Below are 23,894 nucleotides of genomic sequence, written 5' to 3'. Positions count from 1 at the left end.
CTGCAGGGAGACGCTGGACAGAGCTGCTTTAGTTTTACCCGTGCCTACATTTTAACAATCTCTTTTCACTGCCAATGTAAACAGTATAAAGTAATTGTTCTGTGTTGTGTTGACATTGCCTGCTGCCTGTGCTTCTGTAGAGCGTTTGGTAGCAGAAGCCCAGGAGCTAATTGATTTTCAGCACCTAGGCTTAGTTCTGGACTGTGGCTGTCACTGACAACTGGCTATTCTAGCTCTGAAGCCCTCTATTATCCCTAACTATAGGTCGGAGCACAGTGGGCCGGGTGACTTGTTAGGTACCACTGCTTTAGGCAATTCATGTTAGTTTGCTTGGTGTTCCTTTCTTCCATTACAGTTCAGTCCATGATTTGATTTGAGGGTTAGGTCTGGTCCCTGTAAACAATTACAGCCCCTGCCGCAATAACCAGACTTGTCTTCAGCATAGTTCATGCATGGACTGTAATGGATAAAAGGAGCACTGGGCATGGTCCCTGGTATGTTGTAAAGTAGCCACCGCTCCAAGCTCACTCCCGTGATGGACTACAAGCTCCTTATGTGATAGCACATTTGAGATGACAGGTTTTCTTTAAGGTGATGTTACCCCTAGTGTCACCTTTCCACTTCACTGGGGAATGACAGCTGTCTGCTTAGGCAGCTGAAATTCAATACAACATGCAGTGGCTGGGAGCAATAGCCAGCCTCCTATTGGCTATTTTAAATTACAATAGCCTATAGCAGGCTGGCTATTGCACCTGTCCACTGCCTGTCAATCAGTTCTCCTTCAGGTCCTCCTCTGCTGATTGACAGCAGGCAGTGGACAGATGCAATAGCCAGCCTGCTATTGCAATTTAAAATATCTAATAGCAGGCTGGCTATTTTTTCCAGCCGCTGATGGGAGATTTGACGCCAGTGTTCTAGCAATCCCTCGGATGAGTCCGAGGGATTGATAGAACACCGGCAGAAGAGGGGGGGACAGGGTGCAGGCTGAGGAGGAACGGGGTAATGCAAAGTCACCGCAGTCTCTTCTCCCTGCTTTTGCCTGCTGCAGTGGTCTGTGTCCCTGCTGCCTCTGCCGATACAGGTGGGGAGAGCAGCAGTGATTGAAAGGGACACAGACCGCTGCAAACAGCACCAGCAGGGAGGAGAACGGAGGAGCAGAGCAGTTGAATCCCCCACCACAGCTCTGCTCCTCCATTCTTCTCCCTGCTCATTATCGATTAGTTGATTTAGCCCTACTTTACAACACACACAGGGACTATGGGGAACAAAGTAGCCATCCTCCAGAAGAAAGGACAGTGTCAGCACCAATTCAGAGATGATTTGAGGACCTACAGCTGAGTGATGCACAAATAAGATACATTGTTGTTAATAGTTTGAATGCATTTTTAAGATTTAACTCCTGAGTTTAATATCACTATATCAGCAGAAGGGATTTAAAAAGAACACCTAAAATTTCCCGTTTGTGTTTTTTGTTTTTTTCTTTTAAGATAAGTGAGGGGCAGATACATTTATTTCCCATCTGGCCTTCCTGAAGTATGAGGGTCACGAGGTACACAAACATAATGGCTTCGCTTGACTGAGTGTCATGCATGTTACTGAGGAACAAGAGGAGTGTGGAGATGGGGGAGATGAGTAAGCTTGCCGACATTTTAATAGGGAAGAGCAACGGTCTTGGCAGATTTTCTAAGTCTGACTGACTTGCACATAGAGGCTGGCTAGCAGGTGATGGGACTCCTACAGACCTTAATATTTATAAAAAAATGTATATACTACCCCAACAGCACCCCAACCGCAGACCCATCAAGCACTCGCAAAACGAAATAAAGAAAGGCCTCAACCCCCTTCAATAAGTACATATAGGAAAGACAAAAAATGGCGTTTCATGCGAGGCAAAAAATAATTGAGTTAAAATATACTTCTATTACAAAGAGTAGGATCAACAACATGATCCATATGCAAGAAGGAACAACACAGTTACAAAAAAGCACAATTCCCCTGATTACCACATGTATGGTTAACACTATACAACTGTCGCCAACGGAAAGGATAGGCATTGATTGAGAACAAGTGCTGAGCAGACTCAGCAAGATGGAAAGGTCCACCAGACTCAGGTGGGTACACCTCTCATCCGGGACCATAGACGAATGGACGTCTAGGGAACTAACGCAACGCACAGGCACTTCATCAGATGCCGCTCATCATTCGCACGGTGTGTGTATCCATCATATGGCCTCTCAGTGGCAATAAAGATAACCAGTCTTTATTTTATGAAGTGTCATCTGGCTTCCTGATTGGCTATGAAGCTGACTTCACATGTTGCTAGGCAGCCTGGCTTCCTAACCAATCAGCAAGTTGGGAGGCAGGCTATAACCCACCACCCGGTTTCCTGATTGTGAAGGAAGCCTGCTCCATGCTCCCTCTGCACTGCCGGTCAGAGGTAGTTCTACCTCTGACCGGCAGTACCGGTATCTGAGAGTTTGGGCAAGTACGAGTACTCGCCCAAATACTCGGTATCGGTGCGTCCCTTCTTTTTATATCTTAGATTGTGTTTTTAGATATTTATATCTACAGGAGACCTGAATATTTTCCCTTCTCTAGACATTTCAATCTATCACTATGTGTTTTCTTTGAGCCCAAACACTCCTGGGAGGAACTATGTAACAGTCTATGAAGCCCTGATAAAAGGGGATTTTGCGGAACCCCAAAATGTGGTTGCCGTTTCATCATGTTGATCCTTTTAAATATATTATTACACTGGGCTTTTATTGTGGGGGCACCCCAGCTTATCAAACTCCTGACAGATGCCCTGAGTGTACCATCAAGGGGCACATTTTGGCTCTTGCAATCTTGTCCCAAAGACTACTTCTTATTCCCTAGTAACTGCCTTAGTACAAGGTGTTTGCTCGTACAAGGTGTTGCTCAAATAGTTCTGCTTGTACAACCTCTATTGACTACTGTGACTACTATTTTTCTTGAAGACATTTGACTGGTCATTAAATCAGCTTTCTCAAATCTACCCCCCCCCATAGTTCTCTTTAGGGTCACGGGAGGACATATAGCTATTGCCCGCTATATACTGAGAGCTCCACAGCCAGGTCGGATCCTGCCAGTACTGTTTAGATCCACCCAGCTGTCTGAGAGTAAACTCTACCTATCTAGAGGCAGAGCAGCTGTGGCCGCCACCTCCCTAGTCCATCCCTCCAGTCAGTTCATGAAGGAGGGGGGGCGGGATCCCTACTGACAGTCACCGCTTCTGCAGGGAGATGATCGGGAAGTGAGCGAGTGGCGGTATGTTTGCAGTCACTTCCCGATCAATAGAGCCGACATGTGACAGTTTCAATGTCGGCTCTAACTATGGGGATAAGTGTAATTCACCTCATAGTTCTCCAAAGATTAAATTCCAAGGGGCATTCTACTAGACCTGTTTGATTCTGTCCATTAGGGACATAGGTTCTACCCCTCTGTGTTTATATATTCTACTCCTGATACTGCTTTTCTAAAAACTGAAGCATTATGGGAATTGGAGAGGTTATACTTGGCTGGCCAACAGCTTTTTTTGTTGTTGTTGGTGTCCTACTGTTCCTGTAGGCAACAGAATAAACCATTTGTCTGGGGTCATTACTCATCTTGCGTGCCTATATCTCAATGGCTGTCCTGGAAGATTCCTGGAAACAGAGTTATCAGGTAATCAACTCATGTTTTCAGGCCTAAAATTTGGAATATAACATGGGTACAAAAAATGAAAAAAGGGCCTCAGTCATGAAGGGGTTAAAGAACTTCAAGAAGCAGACTTTACAGTGAGTACAAATTACAAAAATCTTGTGTTTTTCATTTTGAAATATAATTGTTATGCATGTATTAAATTAATCAACTGTTTTTTTTTTTCTCTCCAGGCTCTTTACTATGTCATCTTGGGTGAAAGTAACCCGGGGTCAGCAACAGAAACCTGTTCTTAATAAGAAGTAAGCACAATTTTTTGTTCTTTATTTTACAAATATGTTTATATATTTCTTTGCTCTCTGGTGAAATATACAACTTTTGAGGCTGGATTCACAACTATGCATTTTCCGCAGATGCAGTTCCCATAATAAATAGAAATAAATGGAAGCATATCAAAATACGTGTCAGTGGTCGTTAATGTGCATTTTCAACATGTGTTGCAGTGTATTGCATGTGAATGCAGATCAAAACATACTACATGCGTTATGACACACCGGTGTATGTTTTGATAATATCTCACATTAATTGAGATGCGTTTTCAAAATAATGCAAAGATGTGACTCCAGCCTAAATGAGAACAGTATGTGCATAGTGCAGGGCATATATGTGTATGTATGTGTGCGTTTTTTTTAATATGAAGGTTAACAGATCACTGAATCTTTAGTCCATTAAAATGTTATTGTTTTTTAAGGCGCATCACGCGGATAGTAATGTACTGTAATAGACAAATTACAGTGAACAGCCTTGGTTTATCTTGTCGTATGGAAAGTGATGCACTTTGATCATCATGGTTGCTTCCCACAATGCTATTGCGTGTTATACACTTTTAGACACCCATACACAAAAAGGCATAAAAAGGGAACTCTTGTCTGGAACTTTTCCAAAAATAACAGTTCCCTATATATACATGCTATCAATACTTTTATGTCCTTCCAAAGCCCTCCCCTTGTGGAGTTTTGGCAGTAGACTTGCAAAGCTACGCAGCTCCGATTGCTTTCCATCATCTTCACCAGGCTGGTATCTTCACAGAACTCGGGATGACGTCAGGCCTTATTGATTTTTTTTTATAAATGTATTCTAAAAGGCCAGTATGGAAATATTTGCCATCTTAAAAAGGAAAGGGTCAGACTCAGATCCCTGCATCGATACTTGCTATGACATGATAAACCATTTGCTTCACCAAGGTGTAGCTCTGTTCCTCTGTGCGTGTGCTGTACTTTTAGAAGATATCATTTTTGGGCGAAGTATAGACAAAGGAAGAAAGCGCTAAAATGGTGCTGGCTTCAGGAAGAGCAGGGGCATATCCTCTTTAAGATGGCAAATATTTCCATACTGGCCTTTTAGAATACATTTATAAAAAAAATCAATAAGGTCTGAGGTTTGTTGGTAGAAGGGAGAGTTTACTTTTCCTTTTAACAAAAGTTTTGTTTTTTGTTTTTTTTCTTTCAAAGCAAAGTGAAAGCATCAAACATTTGGAGTACACACAAGGTTTTGGTGCTACAAAGGGCCCAGAAATGTTGCTGTGGGAAAAAGAGTTGAAATACAATCGTGTTAAAAGAAGTGAACCCTTCAGTTACCCTTCAGTTACACAGCCGTTTAACAACTCCGGTGTTTTATAGAGCAACACCTATGTTAAGACATTGAGAAGACATTCATACTAAGACACTGTAGATTTCCTGCTTTTGATCTCCATATCCTTAGTGACCCTCTTGTGTTTGTTTGTTTTTTTTTTTTATAACCCAAGTGAACTGAGTCACACTGTATAGGGGAGAATAGGAAATACCTCTCCAGTAGGCAGTGAGTGAAATTTCTGGTTGTATTGCTATCCAACATTTCCACACATTGGATAGCATGTCCCTTGCTGGAGCTGTGGTTCCAGACACTGGCTCCAATGTCATTACTGTGTCCTGCAGTGACATGGGGGCCAGCGGAGAAAACAAAACACAGACTGGGGTACACAAGGTATCACACCCAGAAGTTCCCCAAGCTCCTAAATTGAGAAAAGGTTTTGCTTACCAACTGCTGGAGAGGTAAGTATTCCGATTTTTCATTTTATAGGGTTTCTCTACTCCACCTATTCTAGCAACAGGGTTGCTTTTAAAGCCTTTTGTGTTTATGTACTAGGAAAATCCAAGTCGTGCAGATGTTTGGTCTAGGGTAAGATGTTTAGGGTTGATCTTTGAACTTAGAAGTAGGTTTCTAAGTAAGATCAAGCAAACTTTCTTGCAAAGAACCCCTGCCCGTCTAAGTGCCTCTGCAATAACATTGGTGCACTTGTTAGCCTGCACGCATTGTTTCCAGACTCCGGTGCTGTTGATCCTATAACTAATGGCAGGCTGTGCCTTCAAACTAATAATTCATGGTTTCGCTTGAAGAATATTGGCCAGCTTGAGACGAACTTCACCCATTTCTCTTAAAGTGACCCTGTCTTGAGTGACAGACCTAGGGCAAGCATGCTGCCAAAGCTTGAGGTAAAAGGGTCAGAATTCCTTATCTGTTTGTTCCACATCCCTGCATTGGAGCTGAAGCATCACCATAGCATACTTGGAGCGATATGGAGATATTAGGGGTCTCTAGGACCCCTAATATCACCTGTGGACCCCAAAAGAAGCTGATGAAGCAGAGATCTGCTTTATCAGCTTCTTCTCTCTCCAGATGACTGACAGGTGAATGCGGAAGTGATGTAATACACATCACTTCTGCATTCACAGCCCGGACGGGGATCAGCAAGGAGCTGATCTCCCGTCCTCCTCCTCCTGACGCCCTCGGAGCCGGTCCCGGGATCCAAGATGGGGCAGCGGATCCCGGGAATCAAGGTGAGGGGTCAGGGGGGGGCAAACGAGCACATATAGGCGATCGGCGGGCTATGGACCCGCTGATCGCCTATATGTGTAACACCCGGTAACGGGTGTGTGCACTGATCGGGCCTTTTCTGCCCGTGCGTGTCCGTTTTTCTACTACGGGCGGACGGCAAAAGGTTAAAGAACAGGATATTCTCATTGCAGAGTTATTCTAGACTTGCAAACGCATCCCAGCACTAATCATGGAATCTGAGACGCTAGTGACTGCGCAGTGCAGCAGTTGACAAATTGTTATTGATTAGCATGAATGAGACATCAAAGCAGTTGTGACATTTCATGTGTCCTGGGTAGTTTGTTCTAACCTTTTTGTAGTTGACATGTACAGCATCATAATATACCTCATTCATATGCTTGGGTTTTTTTTTCTTTTGTTTTTTTCCCCCCTCTAAGCTTAACTTGAGGCAGATATAAAAGGCAAAAATCATTCAGTGTTTTTTTTTTTTTTGTAAATAAAGTGCCTTGTGTGAAGTGCTGTGGTCTACACTTGGGGGTCTAATCAATCTTTTCACACAAAATTCATGCAGCTTTTACCCATGAGTCACACATTTTTCGAATTGGACTTATTGGAAAAATGTTTGAATACTGGGTGACAGTTGTGTAATAGCGATTTGCTATATGTATAACAGTTACTCTCCTTTTTGCTATCGTGATCAAAGTCGTCATGAGCACAGCCAGAATTTTCAGAGGAAGTCAGCGAAAGCTTCTTTTGTTTCTCTTATCACATATTTTCTTTAACGCCACCAATCCAAATGACATAATGAAGGAGCAGGCACTTATTTACTCGTATATGTTATTCGTGTCATGTTCCTGTGGTTTTTATTTATTCAGCCAATCGGTCTTTATTGGCCAGTAGTCGTGAAGCTCTCTTCTCCTGCCTGCCTTTAATCAGTGGCTGTTAATCATAGACATGATCGCAAGGTTAAACTGGAACAAGTGCTCCCTTTATGCAGGTGATCTGTGTACAGATTACACTATGTGAATTGGCTACACATTGTTTATCTGCAGGATGGTAGTGTGGATACTAGATCCTAGGCGACACCTCACCTCGGATTGCTGTGCGGTCAGGAGTCGCTAAGGTGTGAACCAATCGCGATGTGGGTGCCATTATTTTATAATGGCACCCCAGTCGCGCCAGGCGGATCGCGTGGTTTCCCGCCAGGATTCTGCCCGTGCAGCCGAGCGTTGTGTATCGCACGCGCGTCCCGGGATTGCATGAGCCTGCACAATGCATTGTGCAGGACCATGCGATCCCGGGACGTGCGTCCCAAGTGTCGTGCGGTGTAGTGCAGGTGTGAACCTAGACTGAGATGAGAGCTTTCAATTTGCAGGGTATTTTTAGACTGCTTGTCATGTGGCTGAGCAGTTTTATTTATATAATACTTTCTGCCACTGTAGAAAGACTGGTTGTGATCCTACAAAGTAAAATTTGTGTAGGTGGGACCTGCACTTGCCTTTTAAGTATTTAAAGCAGCCAATAGTGTGTTTTCTGTGAAGGTGTATTTGGAGTTTATTTTTTTGTTTTTTACCTTTTTGTAGTTAAAAAATAAATCTAAATCATACATTTTCACCTTTTAAAAAGAATCCCTGTGGGCTAAAGAGGTCTTCGGGTAATCATTGTAGATGGTATTATCTGTTGAGGTACAACATAATTCTCTCCCCCCATTTGACCCTTGCCTTTGCTTTTCGCCCCAGATGTTTAATCCGCTTTAGAAGAGCCTTAAATGGGAACATGTATGTTCAGTTTTTATCTGTCGCAGCTAAAAGAAGTTTTTTTTTTGCCTATACAGGGCAAAGCAGCTGGCTTACTTAACTGACTTACTTCAGTCATTGTCCCTTCATGTGGCATCCATTGCTTCCAAGGCTCTGGCTGCAGTTGGGGCCTCAACTTATGTCTAAGTCTGGATTAGGGCCTTTTTCCACCCAACACCATAATTGTAATGTTTAAAAAAAAAACTGCTTTGGCTTAGTACAGACCCAGTATTTCTCATTTTAGGCATGTTGACTGCTTGACACATTGTACTTGTTTAACCATGGATATTAAATTTCTTGTTATGATGCCATATAGTTGGTACAGAGTGCTTCTGTAAATGTCAACTGTTATTCAGAACTTATAAAATGGTGTCTAAAGCCCTTGCATGGCAATTAAAGGAGAACTATGGGGTCAGTGTTTTTCCCCATAGTTCTCCTTAGGGTAACGGGAGGACACAAACTAGCGTCCTCCCGTTACCCTATGCTCAGTATACCGTGAGCTACAGCTCGCGGCATACTGAGACGCCGGAGCGGATCCCGACGTAGATGACGGGATCCGCCCAGCTGCGTGAGGGACAGCTGGCTCTGCCTATCTAGAGGCAGAGCCAGCTGTACCCGCCCCCTCCCCCGTCCGTTCCAACAGTCAGAGCTGGCAGATCGAAGCGGGGAGAGGGGAATCTAGCCCCTCCCCCTGTCACGGCAGAGAGCCGTGACAGGATCTGAAGGTGAGCGAACCTGGTATGTGTTCGCTCACCTCCCGATCTACTGAGCCGACCTGTGACAGTCTCATTGTCACAGGTCGGCTAGAACTATGAGCTGAGTGGAAATCACTCATCTCATAGTTCTCCTTTTAATCTATTTGACCTTTTTAACTACTTTTTGGTAGAGAGTTATTGCTAACTGTTGACCACAGTCAAACTCTGACCCCTCTGTTGGGCTTCTTCAGAGATAGATGGGTAGAGAGAGATCTGTTGCCATGTTGAACTTCCAGTGACTAGTATGAGAGAGGGTGAGAGCAATAAACCCAAATTTAACACACCTGAGACCTTGTAACACTAACGAGTCACATGACACCAAGTAGGGAAAATGGCTAATTGGGCCCAATTTGGACAATTTGTACTCACTTTTGTTGCCAGCAATTTAGACATGGCTGTGAGTTATTTTGAGGGGACAGCAAATGTACACTGATATACAGGTGAAACTCGAATAATTAGAATATCGTGCAAAAGTTCATTTATTTCACTAATGCAACTTAAAAGGTGAAACTAATATATGAGATACTCATTACATGCAAAGCAAGATAGTTCAAGCCGTGATTTGTCATAATTGTGATGATTATGGCTTACAGCTCATGAAAACCCCAAATCCACAACACTGGATGGAAGAATTGGGTACAATTAAATAAGTTGTGCGGCTGTTAATTGTACCCAATTCTTCCATCCAGTGTTAGAAAATGTAAAAAGTGCTCCGTACTCAACATATTTAGGTTTTTATGCTAAGAGAACAAGATGTTGAGCTCCATTTGTTAAAATGCTGAGATCTGTGTGCTCTTCATTTTTTTTCCCCCCGCTCCACTAGCTGAGTGACATATGGGTGGGAGGGATGAAACTGACCTCCCCAAGGGATCTGAATTGTGTAGGTTAAATTGTCAAGGTGATTCTTTGAAATGGTTTCTTAAGACCGGCTTTAACATTGCCTCTTCTAAAGAAGCATATCCTATTAGATTTGCTTCAGATAGCCTACTTGCTATCCAGGCGGCTGGGGAATCTCAAAGAAAAGATTGTGATGGTTTATTCCACTAGATCCACTTCCTCTTTCTGGGTGGAGAGAGTAAGAACCACAATAGAGTGGGTCTGTCAAGCAGCCACTTAACAGATTTACATTCTATTCCGTCATTAGACTGTGAATCTGTTGTCTGATCAAGACAACAGAATCTTATTTAAATGATTTTTTTAAAAATGTCCCTTGCTTTATCTCTCCTATGCTGTCCAGGAAAGGTCGAGTAACATTTCCTGGGAAAAAAAGTAGGGATGTACCGATACTAGTAGCGATGCCGAGTATATGGGCAAATACTCGTACTCGCCCAAATGCGCCGATACCTAGCCCGGTACTTGAGCTTCCGGTATCAGAAAGCGGGGCATGGAGCCGGCTTCCCAGCCAATCAGGACGCCGGGCAGCGTGTAATGACTCGCTGCCCGGCTTCCTGGTTGGCCGGGAAGCTGGCCAATCGGGAAGCCAGGCACTGCGTTATTATACGGCGCCCGGCTTCCTGCTTGGCCAGGAAGTCTGCTCCACATGCTTTCTCGTCACCTAGTGACGAGAAGCATGGACAGATTCACTGCTAATCAGAAAGCCGGGTGGCGAGTCATTACATGCTGCCTGGCTTCCTTTTAATGGGACTTCCTGTATCGGTATTTAGTATCGGCAAGTACCGGAAAAAAATATCGGTACTCGATACTGAAAAACTGGTATCGGTGCATCTCATAAAAAAAATGTCTCTCTAATGAAGGTGGAAGGCTTTCTCTTTGGGAATGCTGTCCTGTCTACTTCATGCTAGTCCTATCAAGACATTTACAATGTGCTTAATATCTTTTGCCAGTTGAAAAAATGAATTCTCTTTGTAAATACTACCGTGTTTTAATGCTGACGTGCTCAGTCTCCGAAAAGAATTATAATAATGTGCATTGGCTGAAGCCAAGATTACACCTAAACCAATCCCTGCTGCTGTGCTCTGAAAACACTTTAACAAATGTCTGTCCTTCGGCACGTTTCTCCTTCATGAAGTGTTATAAAACGAGTATTGTATTTATTACAACAAACCTTTAATAGGTTTACTGACATCGGTACTTGTCATTGCCAGGTCTTTATAAACAAATGCTTATTTTACAAGCGTTGTAGAATAAAGTTGCATAGAAACGCTTGTAACTAATATTGTGTTTTTAATTTCTATTTTCTTTCAGCATTTTCCTGAAAGTGTGCATGCTGCTTATTATTTTAGTCAGCAATTATAACAAATTGCACTGTTTCTTTATACCCCGATCCAGATATGGAATGCTTTAAGGTTTGCAATTATTTATTTAGTGTCTTAAATACACCTTCATGCAGCTTAGATCATATGTCTTACATGTATACATCTGTTTTTATAGGTATTAACAGTCTTTATTACTGTCTGCTTTTTGTGAATTCCCTCCCCCATAAGCAGAAAACATATTGGGGGAAAAACCATTTTCATGGCTCCAGTGGGAATTCGTTTTGAATAGAAGCTCCCTAGAGGTGTTGCCATAGTAACCACAATGCCTATGGCTTCATTCACTTGAGGCACCATGGAAACATACCCTTCAACATAACCAATTTATCCTGCACAATGTGGTTTTCTGACTGTCACTAGCTATACTTACTCCTAGCCTAGCACATATAATAGCTATATTTAATTTATTGTTATACCAGGGATCCCAACCTGAAAGAAGCACTTTCAGGGAGGTGTCCCTCTCATTTCCGGGAGGTGCTCTCCCCCCATCCACGGAGGAGAGGTTAGGGGGGGCTGGGAGAGAGCACCCCCTGAAATGATGGCAGATAGCACAGGAAGCAATAGCTTTTTTGCTATCTGCAGGCTTTCTTTTTTTTTTTGTATTCTGACAGGGGCAGTCGTCAGAATTAAAAAAAAAAAAAAAAGGCATACGATTGCATAGCTAGATTCCTATTGGCTATTGCACTTTGCAATAGCCAATAGGAAACTAGGTAATGCACCCGCCCACTGCTGCTTTCAATCAGCAGAAGAGGACCTGATAGAAAAATTCAGGTCCCCCTCTGCTGATTGACAGCAGCAGTGGGCGGGTGCATTAGCTAAAAGAAAAAAAAAAACGATCGCAGGGAAAGGTTTAATCTGCTTGATAGAGCAGATTTAAACCTTTCCGGGAGAAACTGTTTCTCTCCCGGGCGGCCGGGAGCCGCTATCTAATAGCGGGAGACTCCCGGAGCGTCCGGGAGAGTTGAGATGTCTGTTATACATAGCTCAGGCAGGCTAGTATCTTTGCTGCATTTACATACTCTTACATGTATCTGTTACCATTATCTGGCTACATAGGAAAAATTACCTTTTGTGAGCCATTTAGGAATGGTGCAAGTTCTTTCTATCAGTATGTGATATATTGAGGGGGAACTGGAAAAAAACAATGACAAATCATTCAAAATAGGTTAACAATCTTTTAAAATGTTAGGTGTTGGTAATTTCAGTGGAACAGTACTTTTATATTCAACTGCCTGGACACGACCCTCTCACAAACCGTGGCTGTTCAAACCACATCCATAGTATAATCAAGGTTTGCAAAACAAACTGTGTGATCCTAGCTGGGAGATTTGCTCTATTCAGTGAACTTTTTTTTGTTCCTTGTTCAGACCTCCTTATCCATGGTGTGTCTTGGAGAAAGAATGGACACATGGCCAAAAAAACAAGTTGATTTCAGCAAATTACACTGTTGGATTGTACTATGCAAAAATGATATTGTGGTTAGGGATCACTGATACCGAGTATTTGGGCGAGTACTCGCCCAAATGCTCTGATACTTAGCTCCGATACTGGCACTTCCGCTTAGAGGGAGAATTCCCTCTGACCGGCAGTGCCGAGGGGGCATGAATTGGGTAGCCGGGCGGTGGCACCTTATGACTTACCGCCCGGCTTCCTGATTGGCCAGGAAGCTCGGCAGCCTCTGAAGCCGTTGTTCTTTCGCTAAAACACCAACTTCACAGGCAATCAGGAAGCCGGGGGAGGGGGGTCATAATCCGCCGGCCGACTTACTGATAATCGGGGCACAAGGCACTGGTACTCGGTATTGGCGAGTACCGAAAAAACAAAATATGTACTCGATACTGAAAAAGGTGTCGGTGCATCCCTTACTTTTGTTAATTGCTGTTAAAATATAAAACAGCAACTTAAGTGCGTTTGTGGGTCAGCAGTAGAATGTTACCAAAAACATAGTTTTGTAGTATAGCTGTGGCTATGTACGTGCACTTTTTCCCATGTTTTATTCCCTCCAAAAATGCTGCAAGTACAGAAAAATACCTATTGATCTGCCAGAAGTTCAGTGTGCATCTAGGGTCCTGTTGGGGATTTCAGTGGTGCAAAGATGGTTGCCAGTTTTGCCTGCTGGTCTACAGAACTCCACCTTCTGCCCATCCCTTTCTGTCCCACGCCACGTGCATACATCAATATCTTTTCCAGCAAACCAATGCAGGAGACAAGGTCGGTGTGCGTGCGTGTGGCCTAGACATAAAATTTTAAATATTTCTGTAGAAGATGAAATGGAGAGCAGTAAGATTTGTTTGTTTTTAATTCTTTGTCCTGATCCAGGGAAAGTCAAACCGGTTGTCTGAGTGCAACTGTAGGTCAAAATCTTCTCGACTGTAAGAGGTAAAATATTCAGATGTAACGTTTCATCTGCTAAAGTATGCTGAACAACTTTATTCATGCAGCCTTGATCATTAGCTTGGTATCTTAGTCCACACCTTGGTGACAGTGGAGGAAGGCCATGTTTTATAAGAGAGGGAAGAAGCGAGTTAAGTGTGATCTTGTAGTTTACAGACCACAGAGAAAGAAACCTAAGTAAGCTGTAGTAAGTCCCTCTGCACTCCTCACAGCACTCCCGGTCCAAGTACTTGTAGTGGTGCTCGCAGTGACAATCACGGATGGCACCGTGCAACAAACAGTGGAAAGCAGAAATCACCAGCACTCAGTAAATATCTTTGATGTCCATTTAATCGGACCAAATGTCATGTACAAAATAGGATAAAGGGATCCTATGCGGCCCGGAAACGTCGCTCTTTTGTACATGACAATTGACGATTGGTCCGATTAAATGCACATCAAAGATATTTACTGAGTGCTGGTGATTTCTGCTTTCCACTGTTATTTACAGAGCTCTATAGCTTAAAGTAGTAGTAATATTTTACCTTTTTTTTTTTTTTTGGGGCATCTTTTACCTTTTTTTTAACACCTGGTTCGCACTGAGCGTTTTTGTAGCACTTTTTCTGTCCTAAAAAAACGATAAACATTTTTAAAATTTCTATGGTCCTGTTCACATCCTGAGCTTTTTTGGCATATTACAGCTTGTTTTGGCCCCATAGACTCAATAGGAAACTCTTGAAAACGTGCATTTGCTATGGTTTTGCACGCGTTTGCTCATTAACATCAATGAGCTGCAATCTGCTCACAAAAACGTGCAACCTGATTTATGCGCATAAAACCGTGCATCAGAAACGAGCTGGTTGCGGGGGCAGGATACTGATGGCAGAGGAGTCACATAGGCTCCTTCTGTCATCAAACAAACTGTTGGGCAGAGAGGATGGGCATGGCCTGCCACAGGGCTGTAAGTGTATATGTGTGGCACGGCCGGGAATGAGCACACACGGGTGCCTCCACAGCAGCCGCTTAGATGATGTTGCGGGAACCCACTAGAAAATTAGGAATCTAAAACTTTATTTTTTTTAAAGGAAAAATACAGCAGTTTTATGCAAAGTTGGGCCTCCTAGTAGGAAATCCTGACGAGCTGTGTCGGCCGCACGGCGCCCTTGTTGCCATGGCGCCCTGTGCGGCCGCACTGCTCGCACACCCCTAAGGCTGGCCCTGCATGCGTGCATAGACTTACCTTGTGTCTCTCCTCCTTTTTACTCTTTTTGCATAGATCTACTGCTTGCTAGCAGTAGAGCTATGCAAAAAAAAAACGGGAGGCTTTAATTATCCTTTTAAGTTCAAATGTATAAATTTGAATTTGAGAGGAGTTAATCCTCCTGCTTTTCTTTTTTTGCCTTGTGGCAGGAAGGGAGATAACCTGTCACGAGTGCATGTATTAACTGTTTTTGTTTGTAAAATTAAAGATTGTACATGCATAGTAAAAATATTTAAAACATTGATTTTAAAAGTAAAGATTCCCCCTAGGTTTATAAATGATTTGGGGCTAATTTTAAAGTTGTATTTAAACTCTCAAACCTTTTTTTTCAATAAAGAATCCAAATCAAACAAATCTACTTTGTCCAGCAAAATCTTTCCTTCAATTTTTGGTCATCATGTTTCCAAACAGTTGACTAAAACTCTCTCAGCTCCACTTCCCTGATTTTCCTGTCCATTACAGGGTCACAATGAACATCATAGTCTCCAGCAGCTTTCTATTTACTAGGATGGAGAAGGGAGGACTGGGGAGCAGGGAAAAAGTAGTGGTTTGTCTTGCTGTGCCTGTGTGTTCATGGACACACACACACAGAGCTTACTAGCATACACATAGGGTCCTGCAAGGGAAAGGAGCCACCATAAAACAGGATATTGAGACCAGCTGATTCTGCAGGAAACTAAAACTTCAAACATCAAGACGCAGCATCCATTGTAAGTGATTTCATCAGCATTTGAAAAAGCTTAAAACGTTTTTGTCTTTAATATTGCCTTAATTTTATAAGAGAACTATTTAACCCAACACTCGCCTTAACACTCAACTCATCCAACCCTTAAAATATAACCTAATCCCTAAGTAAACCCTTAAAAACTATGGCACAACTTTTTAATCCCATAGTTAGGGTTAACTATGTATACATATACTAACATTCTCCCGTGACCCAAAGATTAGTATATAGTGGGCTATTGCTCGCTATATACTGAGAGCACCACAGCCGAGCCAAATCCCGACAATACTATCAAGATCCACCGAGTCTGCTGATTGACAGCGGGCCCTGCTTATCTAGAAGCAGAGCCAGCTGTGCCCAACCCTCCCCGTCCATTCCTTCCGTCAGAGCTGGAGGAATGAGGGGGGATCCCTGAGCGGAGCCGTGACTGACCGTCACTGCAGGGAGACCATGTTTCTGCTCACTTCCCGGTCAGTAGAGCCGACGTGTGACAGTTTGTCACACATGGTTCTCCTTTTTAAGAACTTTTTACAAATTGATGTTTTATACTGTTTTATGTTCTTTGTTTTACAAACATTTAACACATGGTGCATCTGCGACAAATTGTTGTCTGATGGGAGATCACAGCAGAAGGTGTCTGCCCTCTGGGTTCTTTGTCAAACTTTGGAGGCAGCCGTATGAAAGTGATGAGGGGTTGTGAGTCACCAATTTAATTCTTTAATTCTCTTTGCAAAACTCAGATCTGGTAACAACTGTCATGTTTCTAGAGGAGGGAAGAGTAAACTGGAAAACATGAAAAGAAGCCTCAATCTGCACCTACTGGCTGAAATTGAGAATGCAATATTGATGTACAGTATTTCATATTAAACTAAAACAATGTTTACTCCTCATCATGGAAGATGCATACAGAAAACACCAATACTTTTACTTCAAAATATTTTTTTTGCAATATCCGTATCACTGAGACTACAGCTAGTACCTTCAGTAGAGCTTTAGCTTCAGGCTTACATTTATTAAATGTTTTTTTTTTCCCCTTTCTTTCTTTTCAGACTAACTTTTTTTTTAAATTTGTTTTGTTTCATCAGGAAACCAAGTGGAATTCCTCGTCTGTTAGAGTAAGTTTGGTTTGGTTTTTATAATTTTTTCTTTTTTTATTTAATAAAATACTTACGGACAACCCGTTACTTACGGACAACCCGTTACTTACGGACAACCCGTTACTTACGGACAACCCGTTACTTACGGACCGAAATCCGCAGTTCTCCTAAATGTACCGGCAGCCGCCAGCACATTTAGGAGAACTGTGGCTGCAGCGGCCGGTGTCCCTTCAAATCCCCGCTGCTCTCCCCACGTGTTGGCAGAGGCAGCGGGGACACAGACCGATGCATTCCTCCGCTGCCCCCGTACCTCCACTGCTGTTTTGGCCGCGCCTCCTCCTTCCCCCGTTTCGGCCACGCCTCCCCTTCCTTTGCAGGCTGGGAGCCATACCCAGCCTGCTATTGGATATTGTAAAATCCAATAGAAGGCTGGCTATTGCACCCGCCCGCTGTCAGTGGAGAACTTTCTCCTTCAGGCCCCTCCTCTGCTGATTGGCAGTGGGCAGATGCAATAGCTAGCCTGCTATTGGCTATTGCAATTTGAAATATCCTATAGCAGGCTGGCTATTGCTCTCAGCATTAAAATAAAAAGTTGAAAAAAATAAAATTAAAAAGAAAAAAAAGTTTATAAAATTAAGAGTAGAAAAACTTTTTTGGTGTCATTTTAAATAAAAACATTTTTTAAATTATATTATAATCTTATGAACAATGGGAACACAGCAAAAACAAACGTGACCCTTTCCTATGCTATCCAAAACTAAAAAATGTTTTTTTTGGCTGGAGTTACACTTAAAAAATGTACCTGTTCCGACTTGCATACAAATTCAACTTAAGTACAAACCTACAGACCCTATCTTGTATGTAACCCGGGGACTGCCTGTACATATTTCCTGGCTTCTTAAACAATTCATGAGAGAAATATAGGGGTGTTGTTACATTTTCCTTATGGCAAATGCTGGTTACCTGGCTGTCATTTTGAAATAGCACCCGAGCTTTGCACTTGTGGGCACCAGTGTGTTACTATCATCATAGCGTATGAACAGGCACATCTAGATGGCGGAAAATATATTTACTATTCAGCAATTTGTCTTTTGTGTGTCTGAGACCCCCCCAAATCTTGGTAGCACAGTAAAATGACCTCAATTTATTTAACTTGGCTCCCTGCCTTATCCTTTTAACATACCACAAACAGCCCCCATACAGCTTATATTCATAAGCAGGATGGTGAGCTGTCAAAGTAAAAATATCTGGTTTGCAGGCAACCTTGTTAGAATGCTGTAAGTTAAAGTTTTATTTTTCTTTCCTAGCATTAATCCATACAAGCCCAGTCAAAAACTCTCATTTTCTGAGTTGTATCCCCGAGATGTGGAAGATCAAAGCAGGTAAGGCTCTTGCGTTATATTTGTATTTTTTTTTTTCTTTGAAAGTAGAACTATGAGTTATGCATTATTGTGAGCTTCTTCTTTTTTCTTTTGAAATCTTTATTTAGATGTATGGTAAATGATAATGCATATATGGTTATAGAACATATCACATGTACAGTTTTTTTTTTTAGGTTTAAAGAAAAAAAAAAAACACCCCATCCAGCCCTAGGGCAGCAATGGAGGTTGGGTCTACAGGGTGGAGTAGGTAGCCACCATGTTGTTGAAATCTTTTTTTTTTATTTTTATCGGTGACTGCTCCAGGACTATTATAGTCCTTGCTTTGTTGCCTATAGAGACACTGACCTATAACAAGTATGTGTCCAGTGATTTCGGAAGTGTCTGATCTTACATGCAGCACTAGTATTTCTAATGACACTTTTTTTTCTCACTATGATTGTGTGTCTTGCTGCTTCTTTAGGCTAAGTTTCTTACTCTTTCATACTGCAAAATATGTTCTGATGTTTGAACAATAGCTAAACCTCTTGTTCGCATAGTTTATATGGCCATTTGTTTCCACAACAATCTTCCCGTTATAATCTATTTTAGGCATTGTTTTACCTGTAAAAAAAACTCCCTGGTGTAGACCTCCAAAAGACATGCAAATGCTGCTTTTAACAGCCCCAGTAGACAAGTGACATACAATATTATTTTTCTTTGCTCCTCCGCTAGCACCTACATTAAAAGTTTTTATGTAGGATTGGTGAGAAGTAGTTGGGCCAGCTCGCAGAGTAATTCTAAATTCCCAGAAGAGGAAAGGGCTTTGACATGCAAGGAGAGGTGGGTGCTGTGCTAGGGTATTGCCAAATCACATTTTCTAGCAAATTCAATGGCACATTTTCAGTTCATAATAATAAATAAAAATAAAGAAAAGTTTTTATACCAAAATAAAACGCGTCAAGTAAATATTTGTATTACTTGTTTGTTCTGGGTTTTAAGTTGGTGACTGGGTCCCTTTTTTAAGAAGGTACACCTAGTAGAGTGCACTGCAATATTAAGTTATTTTACTCGACAACTCCTCACTCCACTTATGGACATGGATTCTGAATGGTATCAAAATTAAGTCTAATGTACGACTCCTGGCTTGAGTAATGGAACTTTGTTGCTCTATGAATAAATGTTGTGCATTCTTTTAACAGCTTTGAAGAACTCTTTGGGAAGAAACATATTTACTCGAGTGGGCCAGAAGAGTACTGTGAGAGATACCAATTTTCTCAAAACAGTAAGTGAACAATGCAAAATACATCATTCATATTGTTTTCAAGTTTTAACAGGACAATGGGTAAAACAGACATTCTGTCATGGAACTTCTAATTTTGGGATACTAAGATACATATATAATGTTCTAGTTTCTACAGATTTTGCAATGATAAATTCCTATGTAATTGAGCTTGCTGTTACTGTATAGGACATCTTTTGAGAGCCTTCTCTTATCTTTAAAAAGGATTGACCCTCTTACTGTAATGTGCCAGTCAATTTTTAGGATCTACTTCCATGGAGTCTGTGCTTATGCATTTCCATCCCTTTTTCACACAAAATGTTCTAATTCGAAGATGCTTTTCTTTTGACTGATGTAATCATGGCCAACACCTTCAGGGTTTTATTATATCCCATTCATCAAGGCTTTAGATGAGTCGAGTGTAAAATCCAAGGTGTCGTCATTTGTAACATATTGGACGTCTACTGGTTAAATGTGGCTAACTCAGAAAAAAAGGCTCACTAAGAACAGAACACCTAGAACCAGAGGCCTTGCACCAAAATACTGTAGAAATACAGTAGTAATATATATACAGCAATCCCAGCTTTTAAGAGGCCTTAGTGACGGCATTCTTCATAGAAACCTTCCATTTGCAACTTTTAATTTCTAAAACTAATGTTAAATTTCAATGGTGATTTTCTTGTTTGTTCCAATTATTTTAGTTTTTTGGCTAGCTAACCTATGAATTGTTGGATTACAAGCTGTTATTGATTAACCTATTGACATTAACTCCCAAACACCTTTTTCACATATAAATAAATAACTTTTATAGTCTGTTAACTAATTCTATTTGGAGGGTTAAAAAAACTAACTAAAAACTTGTTACAGTTGGTGACTTCAATATTTACAGAGGGACCTAATCTGGAAACCTGTCAAATCCCAGTATTTTTTTTTTATAGGGCATTCTGGTCTTCATTGCTTGGGTCTGCTTTGAAACCGGCTGAGGTCTATAGGTTTCACTCAGGTTTTCTTGTTTGGCCTTCCAGTGATCATGAACACATCTGATTGGTATCGCTAAGTCTTCAGGTTCTTCTTGTATCATTTGGGTAAAGAGCACATTTCACCTTCTCTCAGGAAGATCCCTACTGCAACCTATGTTTTAGAAATGAAGATTTCTAGAGAGAGGGAATCCACCCACCCAAACAGGACACACATCATCCACAATTAACCGCTTGAAGACCAGGTGTTTAGATCCCCTACCTGGCCAGGCCATTTTTCAGTGTTCAGCGCTGCAGTACTTTGACTGACATTTATTCCGTCACGCAACGCTGTACTGAAATGAATTTTATACCATTTTTTGGGGACAGATAGCGCTTTATTTTGGTGGTATTTAATCACCACTGCGGGTTTTATTTTTTACTATATTCAGGAGAAATTACTGAAAATTTTGAGAAATTTTTTTTTTACATTATGCTATAATCTTGTATATTAACGGGCATCGCTGCCTCTTTTCAAATAGCGGGGATTTCCCGCTCGCGCCGCGCCCGAGCGGGCGGATGTAACAGGACGTGTATACACGCCCAGTTACATCCAAGAAGCTCCCGGCAGGCCGTGTATACACAGCGGCTGGCCGGGAGGTAGTTAAAATAAAAGGGGCTGTACCGCCCCACCACCTCAGTTTATTGTGTTTCCTTCGGCCTAACAGGAGCATCGTAACCGTTTTTGTTATTTTCTCTATAGGCCTGCGTGCTAGTTGCAGGGGCCTCCCAGTGTGTCCTCCCCTGTGAATCGGGGACAGTGGACCTGGGGGGTTACATGCCTGGGCTTGTCCTAGGACTAACCTCCAGGTTGTCCTATTATGGGACCCTCCCTCCCCATCTATCCCTGAGGTTTCTTATCTGCCTTGAGGAAAAGCAACCACCCCGGGTGCATATTGGCTCTAGCAGAGCTTTCCCTTACTCACATTTGGTTCGGTCAGAGTTCTCCTCTGCCTTGCCTTGAATGGGGCGGTTTGCCATCCATGCTCCCTATGTATGCTGCCATGTTGTGGATATTCATTTCCTGTAACACCCAGGGCCTCCTTGAATGGACAGCTATGTGATGGAGTGGTGGAGTCCAACCTCATCTCGGAGCTCAGTTGGGAGAGCTGCGAGAACAACTAAATTCTCTATGCCTGGTGAAGGTGACCCTTGTCAATTGCATAGAAACACCAGCACTCCAAATAGTGAATCAAATACGTCTGTTTATTGACGTACGAGCAGCAGAACGTGATGCACTCAATGCGACGTTTCGGGGTCTCACAGGATCCCCTTCAGGCAGAACAAGTGATTGGGAAGGGGATCCTGTGAGACCCCGAAACGTCGCATTGAGTGCATCACGTTCTGCTGCTTGTAAGTCAATAAATAGACATATCTGATTCACTATTTCGAGTGCCGGTGTCTCTATATATTCTACTAGCTAAATATTGCGGTGGCCAGCGGCAGGACACACCTTTTTATTACTTTGGAACGGCGGTTTCGAGTGTGATGGGTTCATGGACTTTACTTTCCTTGTCAAATGCAGGCGTTCATTCTATGAATACGGTAACCAATGTAGTAAATATCTTGCTAAAGGGAGGCAACACAGCACAGTAAAACAAGTACTAAATGCACAATACACAGACCTATATAACATACCTCACGATGAGTCTTCATCGGCCTCTGTTTTGCGTCGGGCACCTTTTTTTTAGGTGTACGTTCAAAAGTAATGTATGCCTTTCCTAGAGCATCATACCAGCTCCCTCCTTGGAAGCTTCCATCACATCCCTAGAACTGGAGACTGCTCTAAAGTGCACCCAAACTGGAATGGGGCTGGGATCTAAAGGGTTCTCCCTTACTATTAAAAAAAAAAAAAAATCCTGCATCTCCTCTCCTCCTCCTTTTTACTACTACCCTCAATTCATTGTGGAACTGTCACTGTTTACTATTCGTTACTAGCATGTATCAGTGTTTTTCCTGAAGCAAAAGAAGGATTGCTCTTTGTCCCAATTTCAGACCCATCTCCCTATTAAACGTAGATACCAATTTATTTGCAAAAATCCTGTACTTGTGCCTTGTACCTGACTTGTGTGATCTTATACACCCTGATCGGGTGGGGATTATTCTCTTCAGGAAGCTAGGGATAATACCACTTGGAGCCTGAATGTTATCCACTTGGCCCTATCCCATGGGACGCTGTGCATCCTCCTTTCTACTGATGGTGCGAACGTGTTCAGTTGGAAAGAATGGGAGTTTCTGCACCGACATTGAAGGCTTTGGGCCTAGGCCTCTACATGCTTACTTGGATCCAGACTCTGCACTCCTTGCCCATCTGCGAGAGTCTGATTTTAAATGGAGTTTTATCCCCCACTTTTCACATCTCGGCACCTGTCAGGTTTGCCCCCCATTACCTCTAATATTTGTTCTGACACTGGAACCTTTTATGTCCACAATTCGGTCTAAACCAGACATCAAGCAGTTTTGCGGATGGCTTCTCCTGACATCTCTATTCCGGTTCTCCTTTCAAAATTCAAGACGTTTGCGAAACTCTCAAACTTCCATATCAACTCACAGAAATCAGACACATATCTTTGTCTGGGGACAGACTCCTTAGAGTTATAAGCAATTTTATTTTTCTGTGGGCTCCCCAGTCGTTGAAGTACTTGGGTATCCACCTCCTTGGGGACCCATCATTGACCTTCTCCATGAATTTCCCTCTTTGTCAATGATTACTAGAAACTTATGAACATGGCCGCAGGGTATGTTTTCTTGGATGAGATGAAAACAAAATATTCTCCCCAGACTGCTATACTTTTTTTTTTTTTAGTGCAGGCTCTCACCATCCATATCGATCTTTTTCCGTACCGTCCAATCTATCTTCCCCAAACTTGAATTGACTGATAAATCTGCCAAACTGCAACATAGAATTTTACGACGACCCAAATGCGTTGGCGGTGTGGCACTCCCTGACGTTCTACCGTTGCTACTTGGCAATTCACCTAGCTCACATTCTTAATTGGTGTAGGCATTCTGATATTTATTAAATTGTGTATCTCAATATAACACTCTTTCTAGTTGCCCCACTCTCGGGACATCCTTGGTGCTCCATCCAGGTGCCGTCTACCATTCAAAACCACCCCACTATTATGCCCACCGTGAATGTAGCTAAGGCTGCTATATCGCGAGGATCTCTTTGTGATCCCATTCACTTCAGATCTTAGGCAAACCAAACTTTTAACTAGAGATGCACCGAAATGGAAATTTTAAAAACAAAAACGGAAAAAAAAAAGTCAGTCCGAAACTGATACCGAAAATGTTGTTTTTTATAAACTTTTTTTTAATTTTTTTTTATATTTTTATTTATAAATTCATTTTTTATTAAATATTTTTATTTCTTACTTTACTTTTAGGGGCTTTGGGGAAATATTAGGGGTCTAAACAGACCC

The 23,894-nt window shown here is 42.2% G+C and overlaps 1 protein-coding gene across 1 annotated transcript in view; it reads left to right on the top strand.

Moving 5' to 3' along the window:
• Positions 1–23,894, top strand: part of LOC108794663 — a 51,878-nt gene that overhangs the window by 3,483 nt on the left and 24,501 nt on the right. Inside the window, exons 2-5 of the mRNA XM_018565747.1 lie at positions 3,894–3,962; positions 16,802–16,831; positions 18,121–18,195; positions 19,374–19,456. Of these exons, the coding sequence (XP_018421249.1) occupies positions 3,904–3,962; positions 16,802–16,831; positions 18,121–18,195; positions 19,374–19,456 (247 nt within the window). The 5' untranslated portion in view covers positions 3,894–3,903. The remainder of the gene's footprint in view (positions 1–3,893; positions 3,963–16,801; positions 16,832–18,120; positions 18,196–19,373; positions 19,457–23,894) is intronic.

This window comes from Nanorana parkeri, unplaced genomic scaffold (genome assembly GCF_000935625.1).
Source record: "Nanorana parkeri isolate BGI_ZX_2015 unplaced genomic scaffold, ASM93562v1 scaffold883, whole genome shotgun sequence".
Taxonomy (NCBI): Eukaryota; Metazoa; Chordata; class Amphibia; order Anura; family Dicroglossidae; genus Nanorana; species Nanorana parkeri.
This window is presented reverse-complemented; position numbering and strand designations above follow the sequence as displayed.